This window comes from Oratosquilla oratoria, chromosome 25 (assembly GCF_046742065.1).
Source record: "Oratosquilla oratoria isolate Oo_2021 chromosome 25, ASM4674206v1, whole genome shotgun sequence".
Taxonomy (NCBI): Eukaryota; Metazoa; Arthropoda; class Malacostraca; order Stomatopoda; family Squillidae; genus Oratosquilla; species Oratosquilla oratoria.
This window is the reverse complement of record NC_134801.1, coordinates 50,502,591-50,515,090: the sequence shown is the minus strand read 5'-3', so window position 1 is coordinate 50,515,090 and position 12,500 is coordinate 50,502,591. Positions and strand designations below refer to the sequence as shown.

At 40.2% G+C, this 12,500-nt stretch overlaps 1 protein-coding gene across 1 annotated transcript in view; it reads left to right on the top strand.

Moving 5' to 3' along the window:
* The first annotated feature begins 214 nt into the window (after positions 1–214).
* LOC143038774 (uncharacterized) overlaps positions 215–12,500 on the top strand; it is a 23,224-nt gene continuing 10,938 nt past the window's right edge. Inside the window, exons 1-4 of the mRNA XM_076208307.1 lie at positions 215–743; positions 898–1,051; positions 5,236–5,507; positions 6,236–6,503. Coding sequence (XP_076064422.1) covers positions 606–743; positions 898–1,051; positions 5,236–5,507; positions 6,236–6,503 — 832 coding nt within the window. The 5' untranslated portion in view covers positions 215–605. The remainder of the gene's footprint in view (positions 744–897; positions 1,052–5,235; positions 5,508–6,235; positions 6,504–12,500) is intronic.

Genomic DNA, 12,500 nt, shown 5'->3' with positions numbered 1-12,500 from the left:
ACACACACACACACACACACACACACACACACACACACACACACACACACACCCAGGCACAGACACACGCACACACAGATTGACATCTAGACACACACCCAGACACAAAAACACACACACATACAGGCATACACACACAAACACACACACACAAACACACATACACACGCAACCACACAAACAAAAACAAACAAAAACAAACAAAAACAAAAACAAACGCAAAACACACACACACACGAACGCACGCACACACGAACGCACGCACACATACAGTACAATCCCCCCTCCCACACACCTTTCATTCAGGATTGCCTCGCCGCCATGCATGTCAATCCTCCATCACTCTCCCTCCCTCCCTCCCTCATTCCTCCCTCAGTCTCCCCCTCTCGGCGAAGAACTCCCAACCTGTCGCATTCCCTCCTCCATTCGATCTAACGGGTAATGTACGTGACGACCCAGATCAAGTGTCACTGGTGGATTGCAGACCCTCGAGGACCCGTCGCAGAAGTCTTTCTGTGTTAGGTAGTGCAAAGGCTCGCCGCCAAGGCTCTGGAGATTCGACCCCCGCCGCCACCGCCCCGCGCAAGGATATATAGCATGACTTGATGTCAAAAACAACCAGTACCATGGAGGTCTTCACTCTCTGTCTTCTTCTTCTTCGGATCCTCGTCCTGGCTGCCCTGGTCGGGGCGAGGGCGCCTCGACCACAGACGGAGAGTCTCCTGAAGGAGGTCCTCTCTAAGGTAACTCTTCTTCAGGAATTTTTCAGTTTTTTGGTTTGGGAGGGGAGGAGGGGGGAGTCTTCGGGTGGTCTTCCTGGAATACCCGGCACCTCGGTGCCAAAAAGACTCGTTCCCTCCTTACGATCTCATCCCCGGCCTCGTCGCTCTTTCCCAGGCACTGGGGATCCAGCCCTCCAAAGTCCCAGCCGATGGGGAGGCGCCTTCTTACATGAAACGTCTCTATCGTGCCATCACGACGAGGGAGGGCGTGGTGACTGCAGCGCCCCCCTACAGAGCCAGCAGGGTCACGGCGCTCCAGCCTCTACAGGGTAAGGACATTTCGTACGATGAGATTTAATACGAAGAGTGTAGTGACGTACACTCAGTTGAACGAAGTCGCCTAGCGCCGGAATTTTGTAAAGGGTGTCATCAGGTCAGCGGAGATGATGAGGTGATCTTAGCCAATTTTTAAACGGGGACACTCTTTGGCTGAATGAAATGGTCAGGCTATAGTCAGAAAACACCTCAAAAGCGTCACCGAACTCGAGGGATTTATGTGTAGATGAACATTTGCCGCTGCACAGGATACAATTACAATAATCCTGACTCTAAACACCTCGGGGTTTTTCATACTTTATGTTGAAGATAACGCCAAGCTGTTTCATTCAGCTAAGGAACGACCCCTCCCTAGCCAATGCCAGGCAAAGGTTTGCACTTCAACCGAATGAAAACGTCCGGCGTCGAGCAGAACAAACTACATCAAGTGTTTCGTAGTCCCTAAAAAGTTGACTCTTACCAAACATTGAAAAGCCCGGAGAGGCCGATCCTGAACGAGAACACATTTACATCCAGACCCGAAATAAGGCCTAGTGTAGGCCTTATGTACAGAACTGCCTAGTGTAGGCCTTATAGTCTCTTGCAGTCTCCTTCATTCTTATGTTCTTCTAGTCTATGCCCTCCAAGGTTTGCTAATCGCCATTCTGCCAAATCAACCCTAGGCGGTAAGATTTTCCGTGAATTATATCTTCAAAGTAAAGAAAATAGAGGTTACAAGAGTTTTTTGTACAAACAAACTCAAGAAACAAGGGATATAGAAAACGTAACCAAGAAGGTCGACTGCCTTCACCTCTCCCCGTGCCTCGTTTCCGCGAACGATCAATCTGGGGTGAACTGTCTCGGGACTAATTCTGTTGTCAATGTCACGTTTAAAATGACCATAACCTAAATTCATATTTTTGTCATGTGTGCCAAAGATAGGCACGATTCAATTACTTTAAGATTTTTTTTTTTTTTTCTCTCAAATTTTGGAACCGTCCCAATTAACACGATGGTCGTGAATGGCTTTGTGTTTTATAAGATCATTGCTTGACTGTGCTATTTTAACGCTGTATGTGTTTAGAGATCCTGATTTTAATTTATTTCCCTGACTGGCCAAAGAAGAACATGTTGTAGATTTTACAAGGAACCATCAATCAGCTAAGAAGTTTTCAATGAACCAAACAACAAACAAGAAAACCAGGCAAAACGAAAAACCCTCGTATTATCGTATCATAAAAATTTCATTAATATAATTTCCACTCTTTAAAAGAATATATTTTTAAATCACGTTTAAATATGACCACACAGTTAAAAAAAATCATTAGAAACTGTCCCTCAGTCAATTCAGGTGTGATTTTCAAGATTCCTTGTAAAATATGTGATATGTTTTGCATAGGCAAGTGTGTGTGTATTTTCGTTTATGTCTAAACGATACCGACACGTGGGAGCTAAATATACGGGTCGAGACGAATAGTCAAAAGATAAATGTAGGAATTATTTAGAGGCGAAAACGTTACTAATGACAAAAAACAACCTGCCGTCTTAAAATTTTGTCTGGCTTTGGCAGCCGTAACAAATTGACGAGAGAAATTTTCAATTATATAGAGTAAATTTCAACATAAGTATGCGCTCGATATAATAGTTTATGGGTTTTGCCCAGTGCAGCACAAAACAGACGTATATTACGGGTCTAGGCGAATTTACCGATAACAATTCATCGACAAAAATTTACCGACTAGGCGAATTTACCAACAAAAATTCACCGACAATTCATCGACACGCTCAATTTATCGACATACACAATTCATTGCAAAAATATTCTAATTTGAAATATATAACTAACCTAACCAACCTAAACTAAAACCCAACCTAACTAAACCCAACCTAACCAAATCCAACCTAACCAAACCCGACCCCAACCAAACCCAACCCTAACCAAACCAAACCCCAACCCAACCAAACCAAACCCCAACCAAACCCAAACAAACCCAACCTAACCAAACCCAACCAAACCCAAACCCAGCCTAACCAAACCCAACCTAACCTAACCAAACCAAACCTTTTTCGATTGTATATATCGATAAATTGAGCATGTCGATGAATTATTGTCGGTAAATTGTTGTCGATGAATTGTTGTCGATGAATGATTTTCGGTAAATTCGTCGGATCCCGTATACTACACTTACCGATCACAAACAGTGAAATAGAAGTGAAAAATTTGTATCTAGTGACCAAAAATTCTTCAGAATAAACACTCACACATTTGCCTTTAGATAAAATTATCTTAGTAGTCTACAACAAAAAGTACATCTTACTGAATAATAAAATAGATTGAAAAATACGTGGATGTGGAAAGACTTTCAAAAAACACTCAGATTATTCATCATTATTAATATTCACCAACGGTCAATACGAGCGTTCGAATGAAAATGTATATCACACGCTGAACAGCTTCGCATTCATCAGCGAAACGCCTCAAAGTGAACTTTTAACCGACTCCGGAGTCACATAACAGGAACCATCTTTGTTCCTTAAGTATGACCATTATATTTTACAATACGACGAAAGAGCATTCGAAATATTTAGACTTGGGATTTTTCTATCATTCCATACAAAAGGATGCTAATTTCACATCACATAGCATTAAAGGTCATTTGGATTAGTAGTTAGTTAAAAAGTTGTAAACAATGTGTTGTACTATTCTGAAAACCTGGCTAAGATGTTAATGGAGAGTAATTTCCCTGGGCTCCGTTCTTGGGCCGCTTTTGTTAATTTTGAAGTACCCTCAATCGAAGTTAACTATTCTAGGCGGAGGAGGAATCTGATTTAGGAGCTCCAATTGCTTCATTTTATGTGGTCAGGTCAGGGAGGAACGCGGGTCACGCGGTAGACCTCAGCCTGTACCAGGGTAGGCGACATATGGCGGTAGACCTCACGCTATAATAGCACCTATATTATATATATATACATATATAAGTCTAGTTACTGCCAAGCGTGCGAATATCAGGATCGTAGCCAAGAATTAATTTTGTATGTGGGGATAGGGGTGGGGTGGGGGCTAATCATGCTTTGAGAGGGGGGGGAGGTGCTGTCGCTGTACTGTGCCTACGCACACACATATACTGTATATGATATATATTTGATATGCCTGTAATGATAGCTACCATTCTATATTTTATGTATATACATCACGTATCACAAATTCACCATAAAGTTGGCTTTTATTTTTGTAAGTTTTCCGGTGTAGTGTTATTTATAATATTTTTGAGTGAAAATCAATGTGGGGGGCTAATTGGATTTTTAGGGACTAAGCGCCCAAATATTCATCTCCAACGAATAATATAGACAAAAAAAAAATAATAATAATAAAAATGAAAAATAGAATAAAAAATTAAATTAAATTAAATTAAATTAAATTGAATTAAAGATCAAATAAAATCGGGGATACATTTGCACGTGTGACCAAGCCCCAACGTTTGTGTTTTGTCATTTGCATTTTTTTTTGGGGGGGGGAGGGGGGCGTTCGCACAGTTGTGAAGATGATACTAATAAAACTACACTGCTGACAAAATGCATCAGGTCTATGTACATGAATTAAACGTACGTCACTCCTTTCGCTGCTATTTGGGTCTCACATATACATATACGCTTACGGTTACCATCAAGAAATTCTGACCTGCCAAGAGAAACTCCTTTATCCGTTAAACGCTTTCCGCGATGGAAAACGAATCCTATGTCTTATTTTAGCCATCACAAAGTGACTAGCCATCTGAGAGAACGTCCTCTGTACGTCATGTCTTACATGATGTCTTAACATTACAAGAGACTTGACTGATTTGATTTATGAAATTTTTGGCTTGAAAGCCAAGCGCCGGAGTCGGTAGGCCATTCAGCGCATATCTATCGTATACAAATAAATTAATTAATAAATCAAATAAAACAGTAAAAGCAATAAGCACTCACAAAAACGCATCAAAACAAGATACACGTAAAATCATACATACAATCTTAAATTTCGTAAAACAAATCGACGTCTTTTAAAAACTTTGAAACATTCTCCACATGAGCACCCTCCCCTAAAAATTCTTCCAATAGATAAAATCATTAAAAAGCTTGCCCTGCGCTTATTAGAGTACGCAGGGCACTGAATTAAAATCATTACAAGAGATTTAAGTGTCATAAGACGTCTTCACAGATCCCCCAGGTTCGACAGAAGTCTTCCCCGGATTGGTCACGTACAACGTGAACAGGGAGCTGTTGGACGACGTGCAAGGTGCAGAACTCCACGTGCACGTCCCTGACACCAGGTCACGTCACCACCTGACCCAAGGTCACTCTTGTAAACGCCACCGACACCATCATCGTCATGGCGCCGAGGGAAGGAACAACTTTTGGCGCCGGGACTTCGTGCACCACGGGAGGACGCCCTTTGTCGCCAACACAGAAGAGGATTCGTCGCCAGTTCAGGTAAGGCGCTAACTCTCGTTTATTCCCTTCGGAGTGCAGATGGCTGCCTCCAGATAATTTCATGCAGTTGAAGAAAACTCTTTCGCAACCTGTGAATCTAGGTTGCATTACTAGGTTGCTTTAACTCCTTTCGTATTCCCAGATCATTCTGTTTAGCTAATGAGAAACCACATGACTTATCAGTGTCAGAACTGACATGACCGAAATTACCTTCTACAATAATGTTATGTTTACATACATATACCAAAGGCTCTTTCCCCTTAACAAGGGAGGTAGCAAAATGAGTCATAAAATCCACTCCCACCCATTCCACCCCCCACATACTCCACTTCCATCTACCCTTTTCCCTCCCTCTTACCTTTACTACTCCTGGATGACGGGTCATCCCTGCATCTCGCCCACTGCCCTGGGTCAGTATGAGCGTTTACTATCCTAAAAGTCGCTCAGAATAGGGTTGTATGCAATTTTATGTTTTGTTCACGTTAATACGTTCATTTCTCTAGTAATACATTATAATAGTCTTTACTTATAATTTCAACGTACTTCCCCAACAACGTTCGTGTGTTAAGAGTGTAGTTATATGTTAGTAATACCTGAAAGTATCACCAATGAGATTGTCCTTCCTTCGGTCTACGTAGACCTCTAAAACATGGAGACCTTTTGGTTATTTACCTGCCGAGTATTTACTTCATTCTGACGCAGATCTTGCAACCCAATTTCCATGGCAGATCCGTGTGTGGGCACACCTGCCCGACGGCAAGAAATTCTTCTTGTCTGAGGGCGAAACGACATCCGGCAGTTGGCACGCCGTTCCTTTGGAGACCCGAAGACTGGTCGAAGTCCTCGAATCGGCCTCCGCCGTCGACACTCGCGCGGAAGACTCGTCCTCGACCTTCCACCTGCCTCTGGTGATCGAAGCTGTCGACTTTCCTCAACTGGAACTGAAGCCGCTCCTCGTTTTCTTCAACGGCCACATTCAGGTCCCACTTTTACAAGGTAAGGCTACAGATCTAAGAGTCAAAGGTGGTATTCTTAAAAAAAAAATCTTTCCCTTCCAAGGATTTATATAAGATTTGTGTAAGGAAATATTTTTTCTTAAGAATCTCACCGTAAGAGTCATACGGTGGTATTCTTAAAAAAATCTTTCCCTTCCAAGGATTGATATAAGATTTATATAAGGAAAGAATTTTTTTAAGAATACCACCGACAGTTTCATTCTTTAGCCCTGCGTTGCCAGAGTGTTCTTGTAACCTCCTCCTCAATTTAAAACATATTGAATTCCTCATACTGGTTTTACATTATTTCTAGTGTATTTGCATCGATTTCTTTTTAGCTTTTCTTGCACAGTATACCTCTTGCGTATCTTGTAATACCTTTTTCTCAAAACCTTTATACTTGCTTTCCTTTGTTCCCAGCGCATCTGCGTCGAGCTCTTCTCAGCTCTCTTGTATCGAACATCTCTTCCGTTATTTAAGCGTTGTTCCCGATGCCTTTACTACGAACTTTTCCCCGTTTCATCAGTCTTTACTAATGAAGGAACGTTCATAGTGAGCTATTGCAGCCGAGTGCGTAACAACGAGTGCGCAATAGCGATTTTGTTGGACAAAAGCACTCTCATTGGAGGTTAAGCGAAGGTGAGCATGCATCTGCAAGTAGCTTTCATTCACTGACCTGTAGACTGAATGATTATACTCGCTTCAGTTAATGGTGGTTAGCTTGTAGAGTATTCTGGTAAAATTCAGGTTTTTCCCCCCTAAACCATATTGCCTTGCAAATGTACACTTTAAACCCACTATCGTAAAAATAATATTAGAAGTACAGGGGGTCCGTATATTTCGACTACTATCTGTAGTCCTCTTCAGCAGAAGAGTCGAAATATACGGATCTCCTGTACTTCTGATGTAATTTCCCCGATAGTAGGTTTAAAGTGTACATTTACAAATGTGTTATAACATTCCAGTTTCCCATATTGCCTTGCGTTCATTTGACGAAAAAATTTGTTAAATGATCACTGAATGGTAACTAGTTGAACTCTGTTTACCTCAATTCTTAATTTAGCAGATATGGATGATAATTCGTTTCTTTTCTGTGCATCACTGAGTGTGGAAGTCGAAACGCGTATACCAATACACTGGCGTCACATGTTGTGTTAACTATTTTCTATTTACTAAACCCAGGGCAGTGGGCGAGATGCAGGGATGACACGTCATCCAGGAGGAGCCAAGAAAAGAGGGAGGGAGGCAAGGGTGGTTGTTTCACACTAAAACTCCGTGGACTGTCGCACATACATACATATACCAAGGCTTTTTCCCCCTTACAAGGGAGGTAGCCAAAAAGGGAAAGGCATAAAATCATTTCCACCCATTCCATCCCTGAATACACTCCACACCCCTCCACCCTCCCTCTTATTTGAGCACCTCCTGGATGACGGGTCATCGCTGCACAAAAAAAAAAAGTGGACTGTCGTAATCATGTATTTCAACCTGCGAGTATATTACAAATATCCTTACATAAATCCACATTATACATAACGTGAAAAGTATTGAAACCATCAAACAAAAAACACTTGTACAATTTACATTGAAATTAAGTGAGCATAATCCTCAATAAATGTTTTGAATAATCGTAACTACAATGGCAATTACAATAGCGTGAATTATACTGACATTAGTAACAAATAAGAAGTCCAACATTCCTCTATGGCTAATTACACGATTATAAATTTCACAACTTAAGCTATTGTAACTATTCATTTAAATCATATTCTATACAAGCGATATATTGAAATCAGTATTATTTTACGTAAACAATCTGTTAGTCGTAATACAACGCTCCTATCACATGTTACATAAAATTTAGAAATCATAACTCACATTAGTGCTCCAAGCCTTTTAGTGTGAAAACCAAACCATCATTCGGGCAGGGACCTAAGTCCTCACATTTTCACCTCGGTCGCTGGTCCCTTAACCACAGCCCGCCTCACACCTCGAAATCACCGACGAGAATGTTGGTGTAATGAGCGTCACATCGGTAGTAATGTCCACGTGAACAAACGCATAGCGATACGCGCAGAAATGGTTCCCTACACAAACACAGGATCCTAATGGAATAAACATGTGATGCATCTATTCAATAATTACAATACATTAGATAGATACAAATAACTTTAGTCAATACAAAATATAAACATACAAATGCACAAGTCATCGTAAATAGTTCATACAAACAACTTGAACCAATATCATCGTATAGTGATGATACAGTGGTGAATGGAAGTGGAGGATGTGGGGATGGAATGAGTGGGGAGTGGATTTATGCCTTTGACTTTGGCTACCTCCTTTGTAAGGGGGGAAAAGCCATTGTCATATGTATGTATGTATGTATGTATGTATGTATGTATGTATTAATTTTTCAGTACTATGACATTTTCCCTCAGAATAAAATCGCTAATGTGCGTCAGTGTAGCAAAAATTAATTCCATTGTCCTTGGATTTGATCATGGCTAACACATTTACGGTGGTATTCTTGAAAAAAATCTTTCCTTTTATAAATCCTTGGATGGGAAAATTTATATAAGGAAAGAATTTTTTAAGAATACCACCGATGGTATTCTTAAAGAAATATTTCCTTGTATAAATATTTACCTTCCAAGGATTTATATAAGGAAATATTTTTTTTAATACCACTGTAAAAATCTTACGGTGGTATTCTTAAAAAGAATTATTCCTTATATAAATCTTTCCCTTCCAAGGATTTATACAAGATTTATATAAGGAAAGATTTTTCTTTAAGAATACCATATTTACCATAGGCGACCATACCAAGCCGATATATAGAGAAAACCGTCCCCAGTATTCCTTTAAGATTTAAATCCTGAAAACTTTCGAGCCTGATGGAACTTTCAGGACTGTGTTGCGGCTATCACATTGAGCTATTTTTCCTCCGACCTCCAATTCATCGGCGGTATACCGCCCACCTCCAGCACTTTTTTCCGCCGTCAAATCACTCTCTGGCAAACTATTTTGTTTTCTCAACAATTTACATAGAATGTCATTTGATAATATGCCGAAGGAAATTGTTTTTCCTCCAGCACGGCAGATTCCTTCCCGAAAGCTGAGGGCTGAAAATTTGCTCCAACAGTCGAAGGAAAAATAGCCCAGTGTGATAACGCCTTACTGAAAGACGATCTTGTTCGCTTTAGGTGGAAACCCTAAGACGGATAGATGAAACTAAAAAAAATAAAAATAAAAACATAATAAAAATAAACAAATAAATAAAGTAACTATAGAAAGTCACAAAAATATATAAACTATCTTAACAAGACTTTCAGGATTTTTTTTTTTTCTTTTTTTATATAATCATCGCCAGATAGGCTTAAACAATGGGAATCTTCTTTCGACCGAGTAATATCGCTTGTAGTTTAGCTGAAGATTTTAGCTTTGGGACTAAAATGTTAATTCCCGCAAACGCACGCTACAACGGGACGATTTTGCTTGACCATCGACTTACCATACTGTAAGCCTGTGGGATGTTTATATGTGCCGTCATGCAGAGCCGGGCGCGTTCCTCTGTGCGTTCCGCTTAAGTTTGTCCGCGGTTAGCGCTCCCAAACTATTAAAGCAAAATAGGTGCCGGTATAGTATGTGGCCTACTACCTTTTGGACGTGGCCTACGGAATTTTTCTTTGGTATAGTTTGTGGCCTACCGGACTTTTATTTCTGTATGAACTTGTCCCTTATTAAGATTTTAATAGTTTGGGAGCGCTAACCGCGGCCAAACTAAAGCGGAACGCACCAAGGAACTACCTAGGGACTACCGAGGAACGCACCTAAGAATGCACTTAGGAACGCACCAAGGAACGCGCCCAGCTATACTGTTATGGTTATTCTGTTCATCCGGAAGACAATTATCCAGTGTCGAAATCTAGACCCTGATGTGATTTATTTCTCGAACTCGCTCACAGGAATCTATACTATGGCACAAGCTAATGCAATCTCTCCTACCTATAGACATATCTTCAGAGTTTAGATTCTTCACTGCCACATCGAATTCTCCATCTTTCGGGACCTTTCGTGTCTTCTCAAAAGAGTATTTTGAAAAAAAAAAATAATAATAATAATAAGGGCGGGACTCACGTGAGTGAAGCGACCTCTATTGGATAGACTCAACGCGCCGATTACTATAGGCGGGGGTCGCCGATGAAGTGAAGCGGCCTTGCTGCGGATGTACTGTGTTTTGCTGCATTGCGTTTGACCCAGGGTAGTGGGCGGGTGCTGGGATGACCCGTCATCCATGAGGAGCTGAGATGGGAGGGGTGGAGGGGGTGATGGTGTGGGAGTGGAATAGGTGGAAATAGGTACGTGCCTCTGATTTAGCTACCTCCCTTATAAGGGGGAAAAAGTTCTTGGCATACGATTGTTAGGTGTGGCACAAACAATTGGAATTTCCTTCCTAAAATAAAATAAACAAATTAAATAAAATAAATAAAAATACTACTCGACTGGGAGGTACTTCCATAAGTGAAGTGAACTGTCATCAGGGCACAGAAGACAGTGGTCTCCCCGAGGTTCGTTCTTGAGAAAAAATAAAAACGAATTAAAAATAATAGTAATAATAATAATAGTAATAATAATAATAATAGCAATAATAATAATAATAATAATGATAATAATAATAATAATGATAATAATAATAACAATAATAATAACAATAATAATAATAAATAATAATAATAATAATAATAATATTAATAATAATAATAATGATAGTAATAATGATAATAATAATAATAATAATAATAATAATAATAATAATAATAATAATAATAATAATAATGATAGTGCTAAGAAAACTTATACAGACGAATGAGGGAAGACGAAGGGATTGGGAACCCGGGTCTATGGAAGAACCTTTATTAGTTGTTATTGTTGTGATTTGTAGTTCACCAGCGCTTCTGTCCCTGTGGACAATTTCGTGCCGTTATCTGGAGAGCAACACACCAATCAACTTGTCTCTGTCTCACGAGTACCGTATTTCTCATTTCTTGTCTCCCCAAAGCTAATATAGTCGGTGCGCCACAACGAGTCCGTTTAGGGCGTGGCCTAGCCTACGTGTTGCCAAATCAACCTTAGTACATGCCTCTGCCTCTCTCTCTATCTCTCTCTCTCTGCCTCTCTCTCTCTCTCTCTCTCTCTCTCATTTCCCATCTATGTGTTATTTGAAATTGTGTTTTTATATATATTCTGTATATCTTAAAGGAACCTGTAGAGTACATTGAGTATCATTTCTTAGGATTGTAACAACAATTAAATATCGTCACCTGTGACGCCTCCTCGACGTGGCAACACTGGGGAGAAAAAGCGCTGTTGCCACGTGTCACGGAGTTTATTTACGCCGTTGCTATAATCCTAAAAAGTGATACTCATTACACTATACAATTTACTTTATTATATACAGGATATAAAAAAATAGTACATAAATTGGAAACAAGAGGCATGTACTAAGATTGATTTGACAAAATGGCTATGATATTCACCATCTGTGGACAAAAACGATACTACCCTTCCGTTCTGTTTTTTTTTTTTTTTTTTTTTTTTATCTCTCCTTTACCATCTCGATAACTCTCTCTACGGTGTGGTATTGGTAGCAAAGATAGATACACTGTTAACGAAATACTGAACACCACATGTTCACATTACTGGAAAACGAATCTTCTCGGTCACAAGCACGGGCAAAGAAAACGGTATGTCTTCCTAAGGGCCCAGTCACACCAAGCTCACGACCTGTTTCCGACTGGTCGGCGACCAGTTGCAGGTAGTCTTTAGAAGTCGCTTGTAGTCGGTAACAACATTGATAAATGGATAGATCGATAGATCTATTTCAACACACACTGAATAGTCCCCAGTACACAGATTTTCATCTTATCAACCACATCAACTTTTTCCTATTTCAATTCCTTGCATAGGTTTTGTGTCGCCGACCGATCGCTTGGTT